This window comes from Palaemon carinicauda, chromosome 1 (assembly GCF_036898095.1).
Source record: "Palaemon carinicauda isolate YSFRI2023 chromosome 1, ASM3689809v2, whole genome shotgun sequence".
Taxonomy (NCBI): Eukaryota; Metazoa; Arthropoda; class Malacostraca; order Decapoda; family Palaemonidae; genus Palaemon; species Palaemon carinicauda.
The window spans coordinates 10,581,880-10,601,879 of record NC_090725.1 but is presented as its reverse complement, the minus strand read 5'-3'; the positions used below and the strand labels follow the sequence as shown (position 1 = coordinate 10,601,879).

The following is a 20,000-nucleotide window of genomic DNA, read 5'->3' as shown; positions in this document are numbered from 1 at the left end:
ACAAGGCATGGCATGCCAATATATTGATGTAAAGGAGATCTTTTCATCTGTTCAAAATGTCTATATCCACAGGTTCACCATGAGGGGTCCTGGCCATCTTTAGAAGCATTAGTATACTGTAGGATATCAATCACCCAGAAAAAATAGGCTCCTTTTTACTAGTAGTGAGAGCCCTGCTACCAGGGAAAGTTCGCCCGTACGTCCCCTCAACATTGGAACAGAAGAGCTGCTTGCTGGAGCTGGAAAGAGAATATCCTGTACCTGCTAAAGGGGGATAATTGTCTCAAGGAAGACTTGTAGTCCTATTGCTCAAACCATTTCTTTGCAGAAAGGTTGAATGTCTTAATAACATCCAAAAGGAGACTTGAATCTCTACTAAAGGTTTTACTGCCTTCAGAATAAAATCAATTTCCATACAAAGGAAGGCAGCTCAGGTGGAAGGGGTCAGAAAGAAAATCTAAGATCGGAACGTCATTCAGGTACAGAAGGAGGAGAATTTCAAGCTTGTGTTCCCAATAGGCCACGATTATCAATATCCTTATGAAAAACTGAGGTGCTGTTTCTAGACTGACAAACTGGGGCTTGAATAGGAAGACTTTGGTCCCTCCAGACAAAAGCCAGATACATCCTCGACACAATGAGAGGGGGATGTGGAAGTGAATGTACATTGCCATCATCACTTCACCTCATCGGTGTAGGCATGAGAAAAGTCATCATCATCATAATCATCTACTGAGAGTCAACAAGAAGAATAGAGCAGTTGGTGAACAGCAGAGATTGTTTCTTGCATATACAGTACTGTAATGTATTCAAGCATTTTTGTATAGTATGTCATAGTTTACTGTACACTGCAATTGTGTTGTGATTGTAGAAAGTATATATGTTATACAGTACTACATACTGTACTATGGTGTGTTTTATGAAATAGCAATGTGAAAATCATATCTGAATGTGGGAATTTTACTTTCCGGGAGAACCTCCCACAACAGAAATCTAGGATCCTATCCTAAGAAATTGGACCGCTATCACTCCCAGGCCACCAGGGAGGTACCTACGATGTTGTGGTTCGTAAACCATACACACAATTATAAATTTAGATACTTTCTGACATACAGTATACAGTATATACTGGATTTTTTCGATACCAGTACTACCCTAGTGTTCAGCCGCTTCTCTGAGCTTAGAATAAATCCCAACTGAGAGTGCTGGATAATAATGAAATGAAAAGACAATAATGCAAGTGTGATGGGGACCACTAGTGTATGACGATAAATTTTGAATCTGTCTGTGGACCTAATTTCAGAATGCGGATCGTTCACTTCAACAACTCCGAGAGGAGATCACTGTCATAATACGTTTCACCAAACGATCCCTAATTCTATTTCTTAAACTAAAATCCTTTGAATAATGTAGTTAGAGCATGTAACAAACTTAATTACCTATGAGGGTGGGATCCAAATAAATACTAAATAAATGGCCTTAGTAATTTCCCTGATAAATCCATTTAAACTCTCAAAAGCATGGCAAAATGAAAAATAGACAAAAATGGGTTAAATAAAAATTGAATATTCCCTTCATCTATCTCACACCTTTTTTCTTACAAATTACACTTATCTTCATACAATCATCAACAACAACAAAACAAAGGGTTAGTCAGAATATAAAACATAAAGGGATTTGACAAATAACATTGATTATACCATGAATAATAGGTTAAGTCAAATGTGTAAAACACAATGGGACCCTTAGACAAGGGGTCTACTCCATTGTCCCATGAATTAAGGCGTTAAGTCAAACACGTGGATGACAATTGATTGAATAGTGTCTGACATTTGTATAAAACATGAAATCAGAATAAGAATAATTACAACAAACTCTGAATGCATGCCTGAATGTTCTAAGCCAAACAGTGATCAGCAATCAAACAAATTATATATAATTCCATGGGGAATGTGGCCATATATTGACACCTCTTTAACCCACATTACCATCTGGGTTACTTGGTGAGATCAAATTTAGCTCTTCTGGGTCAGGACTCGAGATTCCCCTTGTAACTGGAGAAGTTAGGATAAAGGGAGTCCTGTAGCTGTTACTGCTTCCAGGTGGGCTTCTTCTTTTTTTTGGATACAGGAGACAGGGAAGAGGAAGATATTCTCTGGGGATAGAACATACGGGTCCCTGAGAGTGTGACTATGACACCTGCGATCCAAGTGGCCATTTTCCTTTGAATGGTCAGTTTGAAAGGGAACAGCCATTCACCTTTCCTCAAAGAGAAGAAAAACACAAGGCATCCTTGTAGGCCTACCCGGTCTTGAGATGCCATATCGGGATCGGAAAACGTGGTAATCTTTCTGTAGAAGGGAAAGTCTTGTAGGCCGTTTATACAGAATACATGTAGTAATCTTGAAGCTCCAAAGGAATATACGTACCGGTAGCTGAAAATAAAACCTAACTGTCTTGCATATACAATAATTGATTTAATGAAACAAGAATCGGTGAAGCCAGTGCATGTCGGATAATATTTTTAGTCAAATAGACTTGAATTATGTAAAAAAGTACATAAAATACACAAATTCTGATGTAAACTTTGCACGCAAGATCAGAAAAATAATCTATCCTAGAATAAACTGCTTAAGGAAATAAAAACCATTTCATGCAGACAGCTAATTAGTATTGTAGAAATGTACCTGTCATGACACCACATACAGAAAATCTTGATAGATAGGATATAAAAGTGGAGAGGATAACTCAAATAAATCATGCAAGACACACACAAGAAAACAGAGAAGGGTAACTAAAATAAAACATGCACGAGCTAAATAAAAATAAAAGATTAATTAAAATAAAGATCAAAGATAATTTTTCACAATCAATAATGCTCTGTATAGTACACTTACATATACAGTACATATCTTTCTTTCCATTTATGGGGTATAAGGTGTACTGTACAGTATTTTCTCAAATGAATTTAAAACCATTGAGTTTATCTTGTCTATTAACAGTGCACTTCCACAACCGCAGGGATTCTTTAACATATTGGCTGCGGTTAAGGAGATTTCACGGTAAATTAAATTTGAAACCATTATAAAAAATCCTCTTGCCTACCTTTATATGCTATTACTTGCTCAAGTGATAATATCAATGTGAAGTAATTGGTTGTAAAAAAATTTCAATTACCATGAAATTACTCTCAAATCCCATAAACAAAGCAATATGGGAGGCTAACACTGAGACTTGGTGGTCTAGTACTGGGACTAGTCTTCCAAATAAAAATGCCAAGCATTTTGATAAAAAAAAAACTTGCATACATAGCAAGACTGGATGATTGCATATATAAAAAAATACTTAGGTGGTAAATTACTGGCTCAACTTGTGCCATGAACTGGCAGACTAAGATATCGACTTCATGGAGTTGTAAGACAAAATGATATACAAAGCATTAAACAGATCAGGACAGCCCAGTTGAGCCAGGAAACATTCATTTTAACTTATCACAGCAAATATGCAAAAATGTTATTTTGATTATAAAATAAATTTTTGAATATACTTACCCGGTGATTATATAGCTGCAACTCTGTTGCTCGACAGACAACTCTACGGAAAAACTCGCCAGCGATCGCTACACAGGTTGCGGGTGTGCCCAACAGCGCCATCTGTCGACCAGATACCCAGCTCTCATGTAAACAAAGACTCAATTTTCTCCTCGTCCCACTGCGTCTCTATTGGGGAGGAAGGGAGGGTCATTTAATTTATAATCACCGGGTAAGTATATTCAAAAATTTATTTTATAATCAAAATAACATTTTTCAATATTTAACTTAGCCGGTGATTATATAGCTGATTCACACCCAGGATGGTGGGTAGAGACCAGTAATATATGTTTACACTTTTATGAGCTAAGAGTTTTTTATTTCATTTTAGAAGTTATCAAAATAACAAAAACAAAATAAATAGGTACCTGGTAAGGAAGTCGACTTGAACAATTACTCTGCCTTTTAAGTACGTCTTCCTTACGGAGCCTCGCGATCCTCTTAGGATGCTGATCGACCCCTAGGATCTGAAGTATCAAGGGTTGCAACCCATACAACAGGACCTCATCAAACCCCTAATCTAGGCGCTCTCAAGAAATGACTTTGACCCCCCGCCAAATCAACCAGGATGCGAAAGGCTTCTTAGCCTTCCGGACAACCCAAAAAACAACAATAAAAACATTTCAAGAGAAAGATTAAAAAGGTATGGAATTAGGGAATTGTAGTGGTTGAGCCCTCACCCACTACTGCACTCGCTGCTACGAATGGTCCCAGTGTGTAGCAGTCCTCGTAAAGAGACTGGACATCCTTTAGATAAAAAGACGCAAACACTGACTTGCTTCTCCAATAGGTTGCGTCCATTATACTTCGCAGAGATCTATTTTGCTTAAAGGCCACGGAAGTTGCGACAGCTCTAACTTCGTGTGTCCTCACCTTAAGCAATGCTTGGTCTTCCTCACTCAGATGTGAATGAGCTTCTCGTATTAACAGTCTGATAAAGTAGGATAAAGCATTCTTTGACATAGGCAAAGATGGTTTCTTAACTGAACACCATAAAGCTTCAGATTGGCCTCGTAAAGGTTTAGTTCGCTTTAAATAGAACTTAAGAGCTCTCACAGGGCATAAGACTCTTTCTAGTTCATTGCCTACAATATTCGATAAGCTGGGAATATCGAACGATTTCGGCCAAGGTCGAGAAGGCAGCTCGTTTTTGGCTAGAAAACCAAGTTGTAGCGAACATGTAGCTTTTTCTGACGAAAATCCGATGTTCTTGCTGAAGGCATGAATCTCACTGACTCTTTTAGCTGTGGCTATGCATACCAGGAAAAGTGTCTTTAAAGTGAGATCTTTCAGGGAGGCTGATTGTAACGGCTCAAACCTGTCTGACATGAGGAATCTTAGTACCACGTCTAAATTCCAACCAGGTGTAACCAAACGACGCTCCTTCGTGGTCTCAAAAGACTTAAGGAGGTCCTGAAGATCTTTATTGTTGGAAAGATCTAAGCCTCTATGCCGGAAGACCGATGCCAACATGCTTCTGTAGCCCTTGATAGTGGGAGCTGAAAGGGATCGTCCTTTTCTCAGGTATAAGAGAAAGTCAGCTATTTGAGCTACAGAGGTACTGGTCGAGGATACAGAGACTGACTTGCACCAGTCTCGGAAGACTTCCCACTTCGATTGTTAGACTCTAAGGGTGGATGCTCTCCTTGCTCTAGCAATCGCACTGGCTGCCTCCTTCGAAAAGCCTCTAGCTCTCGAGAGTCTTTCGATAGTCTGAAGGCAGTCAGACGAAGAGCGTGGAGGCTTTGGTGTACCTTCTTTACGTGTGGCTGACGTAGAAGGTCCACCCTTAGAGGAAGACTTCTGGGAACGTCTACTAGCCATCGAAGTACCTCGGTGAACCATTCTCTCGCGGGCCAGAGGGGAGCAACTAGCGTCAACCTTGTCCCTTCGTGAGAGGCAAACTTCTGCAGTACCTTGTTGACAATCTTGAACGGTGGGAATGCGTATAGATCTAGATGTGACCAATCTAGGAGAAAGGCATCTATATGTATTGCTGCTGGGTCTGGGACTGGTGAGCAATATATTGGGAGCCTCTTGGTCAGCGAGGTTGCAAAGAGATCTATGGTTGGTTGGCCCCAAGTGGCCCAAAGTCTCTTGCATACATCCATGTGGAGGGTCCATTCTGTTGGAATTACTTGCCCTTTCCGACTGAGACAATCTGCCATGACATTCAAGTTGCCTTGGATGAACCTCGTTACTAGTGTTATGTCTTGACCTTTTGACCAGATGAGCAGGTCCCTTGCGATCTCGTACAACGTCAGTGAGTGGGTCCCTCCTTGTTTGGAGATGTACGCCAAGGCAGTGGTGTTGTCCGAGTTCACTTCCACCACTTTGCCTCGAAGGAGAGACCTGAAGCTTTTCAAGGCCAGATGTACTGCCAGCAGCTCCTTGCAGTTGATATGCATGATCCTTTGACTCGAGTTCCACAGTCCTGAACATTCCCGACCGTCTAATGTCGCGCCCCAGCCTACGTCCGATGCGTCCGAGAAGAGAACGTGGTTGGGAGTCTGAACAGCCAGGGGAAGACCCTCTCTTAGGTTGATACTGTCCTTCCACCAAGTCAGACAAGACTTCATCTTTTCGGAAATGGGGATCGAGACCGCTTCTAGCGTCTTGTCCTTTTTCAAGTGAAAAGCTAGATGGTATTGAAGAGGACGGAGGTGTAGTCTTCCTAATGACACAAATTGTTCCAGGGATGATAGCGTCCCTACCAGACTCATCCACTGCCTGACTGAGCAGTGTTCCTTCTTCAGCATGTTCTGGATGCATAACTGGGCTTGGCTTATTCTGGGGGCCGATGGAAAAGCCCGAAAAGCTAGACTGTGAATCTCCATCCCTAAATACACAATAGTTTGGGATGGGACCAGTTGCGACTTTTCCATATTGACAAGGAGACCCAATTCCTTGGTCAGATCTAGAGTCCACTTTAGATCCTTCAGACAGCGACGACTGGAAGAGGCTCTGAGAAGCCAGTCGACCAAATAAAGGGAGGCTCGGATGTCCGATAAATGGAGGAATTTGGCTACATTCCTCATCAGCCTCGTAAACACAAGAGGAGCTGTGCTTAGGCCAAAGCACAGGGCCCGAAACTGGTAGACCACCTTTTCGAAAACGAATCTCAGAAAAGGTTGGGAGTCCGGGTGGATGGGGACGTGGAAGTAGGCGTCCCTTAGGTCTAACGAGACCATCCAGTCTTCCCTTCTGACCGCTGCTAAGACTGACTTTGTGGTCTCCATGGAGAACGTCTGCTTTGTGACAAAGACATTCAGAGCACTGACGTCTAGCACCGGCCTCCACCCTCCTGTCTTCTTTGAAACCAAGAAGAGGCGGTTGTAGAATCCCGGAGATTGAAGGTCCGAGACTTTGACCACCGCTCCCTTCTCTAGCAAAAGAGACACTTCCCGTTTCAAGGCTCGTCTCTTGTCTTCCTCTCTGTACCTGGGAGAGAGATCGATGGGAGACGTTGCTAGAGGGGGTTTCCGTACAAAAGGGATCTTGTACCCCTCTCTGAGCAACTTCACAGATTGTGCATCTGCGCCTCTCTTCTCCCAGGTCTGCCAGAAGTTCTTGAGTCTGGCTCCCACTGCTGTCTGAAGATGCGGGCAGTCAGACTCTGCCCTTATAGGACTTGGATCCTTTCTTCTTCCCTCGCTTCCCTTCGGCACGAGCACCTCCTCTGCTGGAGGCTCTGCCACGAAAGGGCGGAATAAATCGAGACGCTGGAGTGTCCATCCTTGGTCTAGCTGACAAGGTAGGCAAAGGGGGAGCTTTGCGAGCTGAGGACGCAACAAGATCGTGAGTGTCCTTCTGCACTAACGAAGCGGCTATTTCCTTAATCAGGACTTCTGGAAAAAGGCACTTGGAAAGAGGAGCAAAGAGAAGCTCAGATCTCTGGCACGGTGTAACTCCAGCAGAAAGGAATGAGCAGAGATTTTCTCGCTTTTTTAGGACTCCGGACACAAATGATGCAGCAAGCTCATTAGACCCATCACGTACGGCCTTGTCCATGCAGGACATAATGATTAAGGAAGTCTCTTTATCTGTCGAAGAGATCTTCCTGCTTAGGGCTCCTAGACACCAGTCTAAGAAGTTAAAAACTTCAAAGGCCCTAAAGATTCCTTTCAAAAGGTGGTCCAGGTCCGATGATGACCAACATATCTTTGAGCGTCTCATGGCAAGGCGGCGGGGAGAGTCTACAAGACTTGAGAAGTCGCCCTGGGCAGAGGCAGGAACTCCCAAGCCGAGAACTTCTCCCGTGGCATACCAGACGCTCGATCTAGAAGAGAGTCTAGCAGGGGGAAAAGCAAAGGCTGTCTTCCCTAAGCTCTTCTTGGACTGCAACCATTCTCCTATCACCCGCAAAGCTCTCTTGGACGAGCGTGCGAGGACGAGTCTAGTAAAGGCAGGAGTGGTAGACGGCATGCCTAAAACAAACTCTGAAGGCGGAGAACGAGGAGCCACAGAAACAAACTGGTCAGGAAACAGCTCTTTGAAAATGGCCAAAACTTTTCTAAAGTCCAAAGAGGGTTGAGTAGACTTAGGCTCGTCCAATTCTGATTGTGGTTCATCTATATGTGCAGCAACATCATCATCAGAAAGTTCCTCATCCGACAACTGATGAGGAAACGGCAACGGAGTGGGTAACGGCTGGTTCGCTGAGTCCGGTCGCACTGGTGCATGCGTGACTGAGCCGGACGCAACGTCATGGAACTGCTGCCCAGTCTGTGAGCTGGCAACAACCATGGTAGCGCGGGGACGCACAGCGTCTACCCCAGACTGTCTAGACTGATGGGGTTGCGCAGTGGAAACCACACTGGGTTGCGGAGGTTGAAGCACCGCGTCAAAACAAGGCAACTCTGACGGTTGTTGAACATCCAGAACGTCAACGGCAATCTCCGTGCGTCGCTTAACGTCAACATGCGGCTGGCAGATCACACTGGAACGCATGGGTGGAGGAACTCTCTCAACTGGTGTGAGTGAGAAGGTTACCTCAGCGTCCACAGGACGCACAACCGATCGTGTGGAGGGTTGTAGGCTAGGCGCTGCACTAGCTGGTACGGCAGCAACCTTCTCCGCACGAAAGTCCTGCATCAGAGACGTAAGTTTAGACTGCATGTCTTGCAGTAGAGACCACTTAGGGTCTACAGGAGCAGGTGCGGCAACAGACGGTGTTACTGTCTGAAGCGGTACCGCTTTGCCTCTCTTAGGCGGTGAGCAGTCATCGGATGACGGCAACGAGTCCGAACTGACCCAGTGGCTACAACCAGGCCGTTGGACTTGTGCTGAAGGGACCAATTTACGTTTTAACGGTCGCGAGACCTTGGTCCAAAGTTTCTTGTGAGAAACACCTTCAGAAGACGAGGTATAAATGGGCTCTCTCGTCTTAGGTAGGTAGGAGCGATCTTGGGTAGATACGCCCGATACCACGGAGGGAACGTCTGTTCGCTGATTAAAGCCTCTCGAACCCATGCGTCGTACGACATTGCTTCTCCCCTGGACTTGGGAGCTTGCAAGAGGTCCCGGACTAGGAGGACGACAGGCACGAACAGACGAACCCTCAAGCGCAACACTGTCCACAACACTATCACTTGGCACTTTAGCACTTCCCACTGCACTTTGGCACTTAAGCTCCTTCACATCCGCCATGAGCTGATTACGGTCACTAGCAAGGGACTCAACTCTCTCACCCAGAGCCTGGATGGCACGTATCATATCAGCCATCGATGGTTCCTGAGTGCCAGGAGGGGGGTTAGGAGCAACCACTACAGGGGAAGGAATAGGTTGTGGGGCATGAGGAGAGGATATATCAATAGAACGAGAAGAACTTCTCCTAACTCTATCTCTCTCTAGCCTACGTGTGTACTTTTGAAATTCGATAAAATCGAATTCCGAAAGGCCAACGCACTCCTCACACCGATCTTCCAATTGACAGGTTTTATCCCGACAATTGGAACAAACAGTGTGAGGGTCGATAGAAGCCTTCGGAAGACGCCTAGAACAGTCCCTAGCATTGCATTTCCTAAATTTGGGGACTTGTGAAGGGTCAGCCATTTTGAATTGGTCAAGGGAAATTCCAAAAAACGATCAAAAAGTCATCAACAAAGAATCCGATATCAAAAAGAGTTCAAGGATTTGTGTGAAGAAAAACCCTGCACAGCGAAAGCTCAAAACTAGAATATAGTACTTCACCAATTAGATGTGAAAAACTCCAGTTTAGCAACAGCGAGTAAAGTACGTCTTGTCGACACCTCGACAGAGAGAAAATTGAGTCTTTGTTTACATGAGAGCTGGGTATCTGGTCGACAGATGGCGCTGTTGGGCACACCCGCAACCTGTGTAGCGATCGCTGGCGAGTTTTTCCGTAGAGTTGTCTGTCGAGCAACAGAGTTGCAGCTATATAATCACCGGCTAAGTTAAATATTGAAAATTATGGGTTGTATTAAAAAAATTCTAGGCTATAAAATTTTCCATAATTTCAAAAATAAAATAATAAAATAAGGGAAAAATAATAGGCTCAACTTGGATACTTCTGATGAACACGAAATAATCTACAGCTGATAAAGGCTAAATTTCCCTATCATGTTATATAAAACTTACAGAATATATCAATAGCTGATATCTGGCCTCAATGAGTCCAGTGACGAAATTTATTAGGCAGAAACCACAGTTATAGTTACCTTGCATCCGCTTGCATGAACAGCATCATGTTATCAGCATTGGCAGAGGAGCCCATAACTATAGTGACCTCTGTGTATTCTTGCATAATTGAAAGCATAGCGCGTGTTGCAGGGGGTGTGCAGTCAGTAAAGAGGGACACAAGTAGTGGAACATTATCCACATTTTCTAAGTGTGGTTTAATGTTTTCAATACCTTTAGGAAGCTGGGCCTGAAAATTCATGATACACAATTCAAAAAAGGATTAATTAACAGTGAACCAGATTTAAAAACATACAGTATGTGGAAATTTCTTAATATTTCATGCGTTCTAAATCTACTTTTTAATCCTTGGACATTGAATGTACTAACACGTTTAATATCTTTGTGTACTTAATCTACCATAATAAATTAAAGATAATTTAAAAAAACAATTTTTGTAAAATAAAAATAAAATAAAAATAACATTTCTGTGTACTGTTATTTAAAGATTAACTAAAAGTTTATGTATAATTGTATGTATGATTGTAACATGAAAGTGAGAGTTACAGCTGCGAATTGAAAAGAAAATCTATTGGTGATTTACTTCGTACTCCTTCTCATTAGGCATTGTTGGTGGGTAGCCATCCTGTTGATGCTCGGATAGACTGATGGCACCATCAAAGGAGTCATTCCAGTCACTTATGAATCTTTTAAAATTACCAATCTGGAACCAATTTATTGATTAATGTGTTTGTTACATGTTAACATTGTTTTGTTAATCCTAAGTGTAACAAATTACTCATTACTAGTCTATTTTCCTTATCAAAGTGTATATCTAGGATATTACACACCAAGGGAGCTAAATACTGAATTATGGAAGAAACATGACATCTAATTTGATTTCCAAGACTGATAATACCAATGCAAGGAGCCAAGTTTACCTTTATTTGATTTCAAAAACTAAAAGAAGTCTTTTGTCAACATTCATAAAATTTTCACAACTCTGTTACAGTCATTCTGAATTACACATAAATGAATAGTTATGTATAAATCATGTGCAATATTTGTCTTATATAGAAAAACAAACTATGTGTTCACGGTTAAACTACCGAGAATTTTAAGATCTCTTTATTGGTAATATTCTACAAATATTCTTTGGTTCATAAAAATGTTGCAAGCTGTTTCAGAAAAAAAAATATATAAATTCCAAATTGTTTATGCCCTTTACATCATAATGCACAACTGATGAAAATATTCCCCAAATCCTAGTAAGAGACTAATTACTTCAACAGCCAAAAATAAAAAATATTAATTTCACTGATATCATTCAAAAGTTTTATAACATTATTATTTTCCAAAATCTAGATTGCTTTCTATCATAAATGACTCTCAATAATTACTGATATCATTATTACTTGAGATAGAAGAATCTCCCCCAATACAATTGGATATATTTTTTCTGTCTTATTTCTCTTTTTAAATCACGAGAAGCCAAACAAATAATTGAATATTTTGTGTTATATATTCACACCATTGCCTTAGACAACTGTTAACCCTTTTACCCCCAGGCTATTTGGAAATTTCCAACCCTTAACCCCCAGGGGGTTATTTTTTTCCCAGCACATTTTGCAGTATATTTTTTTCAAATTGCTCTAATAGCCTTAATTTTTGTCATAGAGAGGTCAGATTGGTCTCATTCTCTTGGAAAATGCCTGAATTTCTCAAAAAAAAAATATAAAAAATATGAAAAAAAAATGTTTGTAGCATTTTTTTGCAAGGACGTACCGGTACGTTCATGGGGGTAAAGGGATGGCTTTTGTGAAACGTACCAGTACATCCTTTGGGGGTAAGAGGGTTAAACATTGTATCAAAGCAGGTAAATGTACAAATTATAAATTTGCCACACAGATGATCTTGCTTCCTTAAGTAATGAGGAATTCTCATCATGAGAAGTAAGACATTTTAAAGTATCTCTAATCCACTCAGTATGTGATTATTCTCTAAAATTTATTAAATATTCCCCCCTCAGAAGGGAGCCCAATTATTTAAATTAAGGGCTTAAATATATATTATATATATTTTGTTTTAAGGAATTGCTCTGTTCATAAAATCAGCATACCACTAATTTAGATACAAAAATATTTACAGACAGCAGTTCTCCTAGTAGGAAGATATCAATTGAAAATTAACTTTATCAGGATCCGTTATGATGTTAACCCACTCAAGTGTGCAAAGTCCAACAAAATTCATGCCATCTATTAAGTTAAAAAAGCTGGTAGGTCTAACCTGGAAGCTGGCGTATAGGACAAAACAACAGTGCAGCAGTGAAGTTCCACACACACATACAGTTCGGAAGTGGTCAATATGAGGGAAAAGATGAAAAAATGACTGCCCTGTAAGAGGCTACCACATAATTAAGACAAAAATGTATTAAGGCATTTGAGGTAAATATTCATGAGGTATGAGTCAGAAAAAAATGGCTGGGATCCTCAATTCATAAAACATTAGTCTTGGTAAAATAGAAAATTATGGCTGCATAAGGCTGATGAGGTGCCTATACAGTAGTGCAAAAACTTTGAATAAATGTTAACCACAGAGTTTACCAAGAAAGGTCAAGGGGAATATAATTCAGTTTTTGAGCTGTCTGGATAGAGGAGTAACTCCTGTCTGTCAGCCTTGTCATATCAGAAAAGGAAGAAAAAGGGAGAAAGATTTCAATGAATCACCTGTAGGCCTACTATTCAGAAGTCAGTTCTTTGCAGTAAAGTGTAGAAGGTGAGAGGAACTTACTGATATTATACTAGATTACAGTGTTAGCAATTTCAATAGAATTCATGCAGCCTAAAGGCGCAATGTGAGAGAAAACGGTTAATAAAGGCATTCTGATACTAATACCTTAAATAGACTCATAGGAAATCTTATAATGCTACGGAAGCCAACCTGGTGTCCGTAAGCCATTCAGTGCCCAAATGCATCTAGAATAAAATCCTAGAGTTACAAAATGAGATAAAAGTTATAAGAGGTTGAACAGCAAGATAGAAGAAAGGAAGAAAGAACTGAAAGGCAAACTAGATGACCACCTAGAACTCAAGTGAAGGGCATAAAAATTCTAATATCTGCCTACAATTAGGGCCAGTTCATATGACAAGTCACTCAAGTTTTTCATGAAAATTATTGGATACCAAATGTGCAACAAGGACCCCTCTACTGTATAGGAAGTGTGAGTAACAGTCTGGAAGTTTCTCAATAAGGTACACTATGATTAGATAGATGAAAGGAGTACCAAATTCAAAAGATCTTGGCAAGATAAGGATATGAATGGGCCATTCACAGTTAATCCATAGTCCTTTGCTGAGATTCTGCAAAAATAAACAGTTCCTCATGGGTCTCCCGTCATGCAACCTATATAAACACTATTCATTATAATGTGTATTTGATATAATGGTGCCTCAACCAGAAAAAATTCAACTTAGGGGATTTTGGTACTAATCAAACTTGTCCTAGTCATACCAAAATGAAAATAATATTTCATACCTTTCTCAATATTACGATAAGTTTGGAAGCCATACAACTTGTATAAACTTGAAAACTTTACACAACCGGCATTTTTATTTTTGCTTTTTCACTTGCAGTGTAGCTAAATTTCTCTATATAGGCGATATTTATGTTACCAAAAGGATATGTTCCTAACAGAATATGAGAATTGTACAAATTAGTCACAGGTTATTCAAAATTTTATTTAAATAGATGGATTTAGCAAATTTATGGACATCGCCCAAATAATGCATACTGTGATTTCTTTGAATATAAGATCTGTATCATGAAGAAGGAAGAGGTTGCGTTTAACTCTACATGATAATGTAATACCTTGACTGCGAATTTACGTGTATTTAGGCATTGTGATGTTTTCCCTTGAGTAAAAGCTCCAAAGTACAGCAAAGTCATATAGTGTACTGTAGTGTACTAATAGTGACTGTTGAATTTACTGATGTACAGTATAATAACATATTTTCTTCTATTTGAGTAAAGATATTAACCTTTGTTAATTTTGAGAGCAATTATTTCTAAATTCTGATATTCATGGTCAAACAGAATGTAACTGTTTTCATGTGAGAGCTAATGAACAGGATATAAATGTTCATTGTACAATAAAAGCAATAAATGTTAAAAATATGCTACATGATTGCTTCATGCAGCATTTATCTTGTAATTATGTATTCTGAAATTCTAAGAATGTATTTGACGCAAAGCAGTGTAAATATATACATATATATATATATATATATATATATATATATATATATATATATATATATATATATGTATACAGTATATATTATATATAATATATTATACTATATCTATATATATATATATATATATATATATATATATATATATATATATATTATACATACATCATATATATATATATATATATATATATATATATATATATGTATACAGTATATATTATATATAATATATTATACTATATCTATATATATATATATATATATATATATATATATATATATATTATACATACATCATATATAATATATATATATATATATATATATATATTATACATACATCATATATAATATATATATATATATATATATATATATATATATATATATATATAAATATATATATATATATATATATATATAATATTTTTCTATACAATATCATGATTGAAACCAAGACTGATAGTCACACAAATGGTGTTAAGTTCAGTCGTAAGGAAAAATGAATATGTAAATACTGTAATATTTGCATTTATTCACATTTTAAGATTACCGTTTATTAGCTTCCTCCTCAGTTACATTGGCCAAACATTTTTTTTTTGTTATTTAAGCAGGCCAATATAGCATTACTAGGACGAAACTTAATACAATTTCATTGATAAGATGAAAATTAACAGATTTAGTAGATTTGAGAACAAAGGCTTCAGAAGTATATTTCATGTATCTTCATGATTTTTTTGAGAGAATTAAAACCTTTTTTTGTATTTAGCTAATGAAGCTTAAGTTTAAACTTAAATAATACAAATTCATAATAAAAATTCAATTATAATGTTACTAAAATTAATATTCCTAAAAATATATCAGTCACGCATGGTTCAGCTAAAACTGGCTATATTGAACAGTGCCTGCTGCAGGCAAGCACAGTTTTTGTGATAACTAACATTGACCGGCATAACTTAGTTTTGAGATGTCATGCTTTTTCCATACCATTACACCTCAATTAGCATAAAAGAACTTATATCACGTTGTAAAGCCAAGGAAATGACAGCTTGCTGTAATAAATTCTACATATACACTTCTATAGAACGGCATACCTTAGTTTTGAGATGTCATGCTCTTTCCATACCATTATATCTCAATTAGCATAAAAGAACTTATATCACCTTGTAAAACCAAGGAAATGAACGCTTGGTGTAATAAATTCTACATATACACTTCTAAGTTTTTATTTAACTTGTGAAAACAAAAATTGTGTATGTGGCAGCAATGCATTCCAGGAGAATTAGAGTCCTCCAACACAATGACTGGCTCAAGTCTCAAGAGTTTGAGAGTGAAGTTCAATGTTGCCATTAGTAATTGTAAAATTACATATTACAGTCTCAGTATAGACATGTTCAGATTTTCAAATGTATCCTCTAGTAAGGTGTTGTATGTATATTGTGTTAAAAGCAGGCAGCAAATGTTTTCAGGTTAATTTGTGGGTGCAAAATTGAATAAAAATTCCCTTCCACCCTCAATTACTGGGTCATCACCATCAAATTTCAGAAACAAAATGGCCGACATTTTTTGCCCAATAGTCTTCCAAACATGCATGCATTTTCTGTTTACAAGATATATATTTAGTTTATATTTTGGGGATATTATTTATTTTTTGCTTGATTACGTTGTTTGTTGCTTTTACATTTTATCAATCTAACAGAAATCTAACCGAGGTCCTTTGTGTTATTAGGTGTAAGATATATATATATATATATATATATATATATATATATATATATATATATATATACATATGTATATATGTATATATATATATATATATATATATATATATATATATATATATATACATGTATACATATATATATATATATATATATATATATATATATATATATATATATACATGTATACATATATATATATATATATATATATATATATATATATATACACACACACACATATTCATCATCTCCTCCTACACCAATTGACGCAAACGAACTCAGTTAGATTTTGCCAGTTGTCTCTATCTTGAGCTTTTAATTCAATACTTCTCTATTCATCATTTCCTATTTCACACTCCATAGTTCATAGCCATGTAGGCCTGGGTCTTCCAACTCTTCTAGTGCATTTGTGGAGCCCAGTTAAACATTTGGTAAACTAATCTTCATTGGGGAGTACAAAGAGCATGCCCAAACCATCTCCATCTACCCCTCACCAAGATCTCATCCACATATGGCACTCGAGTACTCTCTTATAGTTTCATATCTAATCCTGTTCTGCCATTTAACTCTGTATATCCTTCTGAGGCCTTTGTTCTCAAATCTACTAAATCTGTTGGAAATTGGTTCATTGTCATACGACTCATGTCCATACATTGACACCGATTTCACTAAACTGATATAGAATCTGATTTTTATATGTAATTTCAGGAGATTTCATTTCCAAATTTTACTTAACCTAGCCATTGTCTGATTTGCTTTTTTCAACCTTTCACCAAACTTAATTTGAAAGACCCTATATTAGAGATCATAGTTCCTAAATACTTAAATTATTCTACCTCATCAATCCTTTCTCCTTCCAATGATATTTCCTCTTCCTTTGCATATTTTGTTCTCATCATCTCTGGCTTTCTTTTATTTTGCTTAAGCCCAACCTCCTGCATTCTGGTAAGCAAGCATTGTAAATCCTGTGGTGTTCTGCTAATAAGGACAGCATCTTCAGCATACTCTAGGTCTACTAATTTCCTATTACCATTCCAGTCCAATCCTTCTCCACCTTCTCCAACTGTTCTACACATCTACAAAATCTATGAGGAGGATAAACAACATAGGTGACAACACATTCCCTTGGAGTACTCCACTGTTCACTAGAAATTCATTTGACAGGACTCCAATAACATTAACTTTGCACTTACTATGTTCATAAATGTACTTAATCAAATTTACATATTTAAGAGGAATTCCATAATAACGGAGCACTCTCCCCAAAATTGACTGGTGCAAACTATCAAAGGCTTTTTTATGGCCCACAAATGCCCTCAAAAATGGATTTCTATATTCTCTGCATTGCTGTACAACATCTACCTTTTCTAGATTCTGCTTGTTCATGTCACCTTTTCATCAATCTCTCTCTAGTCTCTTTAGAATAAGCATACTATATATTTTCATAACAACTAGCATAAGTGTGATGCCTCTGTAATTATTGCAATCAGTCAGGTCTCCTTTACTTTGCTATTTTCACCAACACTTCTAACTCCCATTCATCAGGTTCTGCCTCTTCATGCTACATTCTACGAAATAATCTTGTAAGTTTCTCTGTGCTCATCTTCTAGAAGCTTAGTTGTATCAAACCTAGGTAATTCATCTAATTTTCTGTTGGATGCTCGAAGTTTGATTTCAGTATGGCAATGAGGAGCTGGTGATCATTATCAATATCTGCAACGCTATAGCTTCTTAAATTTTTCAGAGTCCTCCTTCTTTCTTTATTAATGGCAATGTGATCTATCTAATTTTTGTAATCGCCACATGGTGAAGTCCGTGTATATTTGTGGTTGTCCTTGTGCTGGAAGAGTACTTCCAATGATAAAATTGTTTGCTGAACACAAACTTATGAAATAAGCTCCATTTTCATTTGCATATATACACACATCTATATATATATATATATTTTTTTTTATATATATGTATGTATATATATATATATATATATATATATATATATATATATATATATATTTTATTTTTTTATATATATGTATGTATGTATATATATATATATATATATATATATATATATATATATATATATATATATTTTATATATATTTTATATATATGTGTATATATATATATATATATATATATATATATATATATATATATATATAATTTTCTTCTTTGTCTGCATCTTTTTCCACCTTATGTGGGGTCGATGTTTCTGGCCAGCGTTCTCCATCTACCTCTGCCCCACACTTCATCATCGGTTAATCCCTTTAATCGAAGGTTTTGGCCAATTTTTCACGGCCAGATGCCTTTCCTGCCACGAACCCTCCCCATTTACTCGGGCTTTGGACCGGCACCAAGTTCAGGCTGATATATATATATATATATATATATATATATATATATATATATATATATATATATATATATATATATATATATATATATATATTATATTGGGGGAAGTGCCTGGGTATATGTATATGTATATATATATATATATGCCTTCATTTATTTATTATGATGGAAGGTTTCAGTTTTAGGCGGCGTCATAAAAGAAAAACATTCTATAAATGACATTCATTTAATTTATTTGGAAGTCCTAAGAAAAATTAAGTAGAACATTGGTAATAACAAAATCAACATATAGTCAATACAAGTCGGGAGTGGCGCTAATTTCAAAATTTAAACTTGCGATGAAATCTACGGATGTTTACGAACATGTTTGGACTTCCGTCAATTTGTGTTCGTATATCCGGATGTTAGTAACACGGATGTTCGTATCTTGGGGAGCGTCTGTATATATAAATATACAATAATACCTTGACGTACGAGTTTAATGCGTTCTGGGACCAAGCTCATGTGTCGAATTGCTCGTATCTCAGATGAATTTTTCCCATATAAAATAACTAAAAAAAAAATTAATCAATTCCTATCCTCTGAAAAAAAACCCTAAAAACAGTACAGTATATTACAGTGGAAAAACGTTTTTAATTGTTCTAATCAACATTCTACACTCACAAAATAACAAATGCCTATGAACTGGTTATGATGCTCAATAAAATGTAACATTATTATGGAGTTCTTACCTTCGAGACAGACGGTAGCGGCTAACGGGGTGTGCAGAGGAGGAGGAGAGAGAGAGGACGGGGAGGAGAGAGACTTGACGGCAACACGTTCGGTACGCAAAACTTCTGTAACACTATGTAACATAACCTTAACTTTAAATTTAACTTACATGAAATTAGCAACTTTAAATTTAACTTAAATGAAATTAGCTTACTGTACACACATTTAAGAATAAAATGTTAATCTTACGTTACACTAAACTTAATTCTAATTTTGCTTTCATTTTCATTTTTTCACTTTTCTTCTTCTGGCTTGGCTTATTTTGCCTTGCTTTCACATTCACTTTTTGACAGCCTTTTTAAAAAGGAACCTATCTAAGGATGTTTGCTTTTGTCTCCCCTTCAAAACGTTGGGAAAATGACGAACGCATGTGTCGTCACAATAGGCTAACGCACGACCACACGCCAACTTGTCCGAGTCCGTCTTTTCCATAAAATCAGAAAACTCATGCCACTTCGCTAACATGTCTGATTTCTGCTGAAGAAAGGCTGCCCTCGCCTTCCACCTCCTCCTTGCTACTAAGCTCCTGCAACACCTCCGAATGTTGCATCTCCTGCAGCTCTATCAATTTCTGTGACCTGAGCTTTTCCTGATGTTCCTCGACAAGGTCGTTCACATCTGCCTCGTCTACCTCCAGCCTCTTGGACTTTAAAAGAGAC

At 37.7% G+C, this 20,000-nt stretch overlaps 1 protein-coding gene across 6 annotated transcripts in view; it reads right to left on the bottom strand.

Annotated features, from left to right (window-relative positions):
- Positions 1-20,000, bottom strand: part of l(2)k05819 (transmembrane protein 94-like protein l(2)k05819) — a 420,286-nt gene that overhangs the window by 94,723 nt on the left and 305,563 nt on the right. For 5 of the 6 annotated variants that reach the window (XM_068379965.1, XM_068379935.1, XM_068379940.1 and 2 more), the window contains 2 exons: positions 10,834-10,953; positions 10,271-10,479 (listed from right to left, as the gene is read on the bottom strand). In XM_068379965.1, the coding sequence (XP_068236066.1) occupies positions 10,271-10,479; positions 10,834-10,953 (329 nt within the window). The remainder of the gene's footprint in view (positions 1-10,270; positions 10,480-10,833; positions 10,954-20,000) is intronic. The other variant, XM_068379957.1, reaches the window with a different exon arrangement.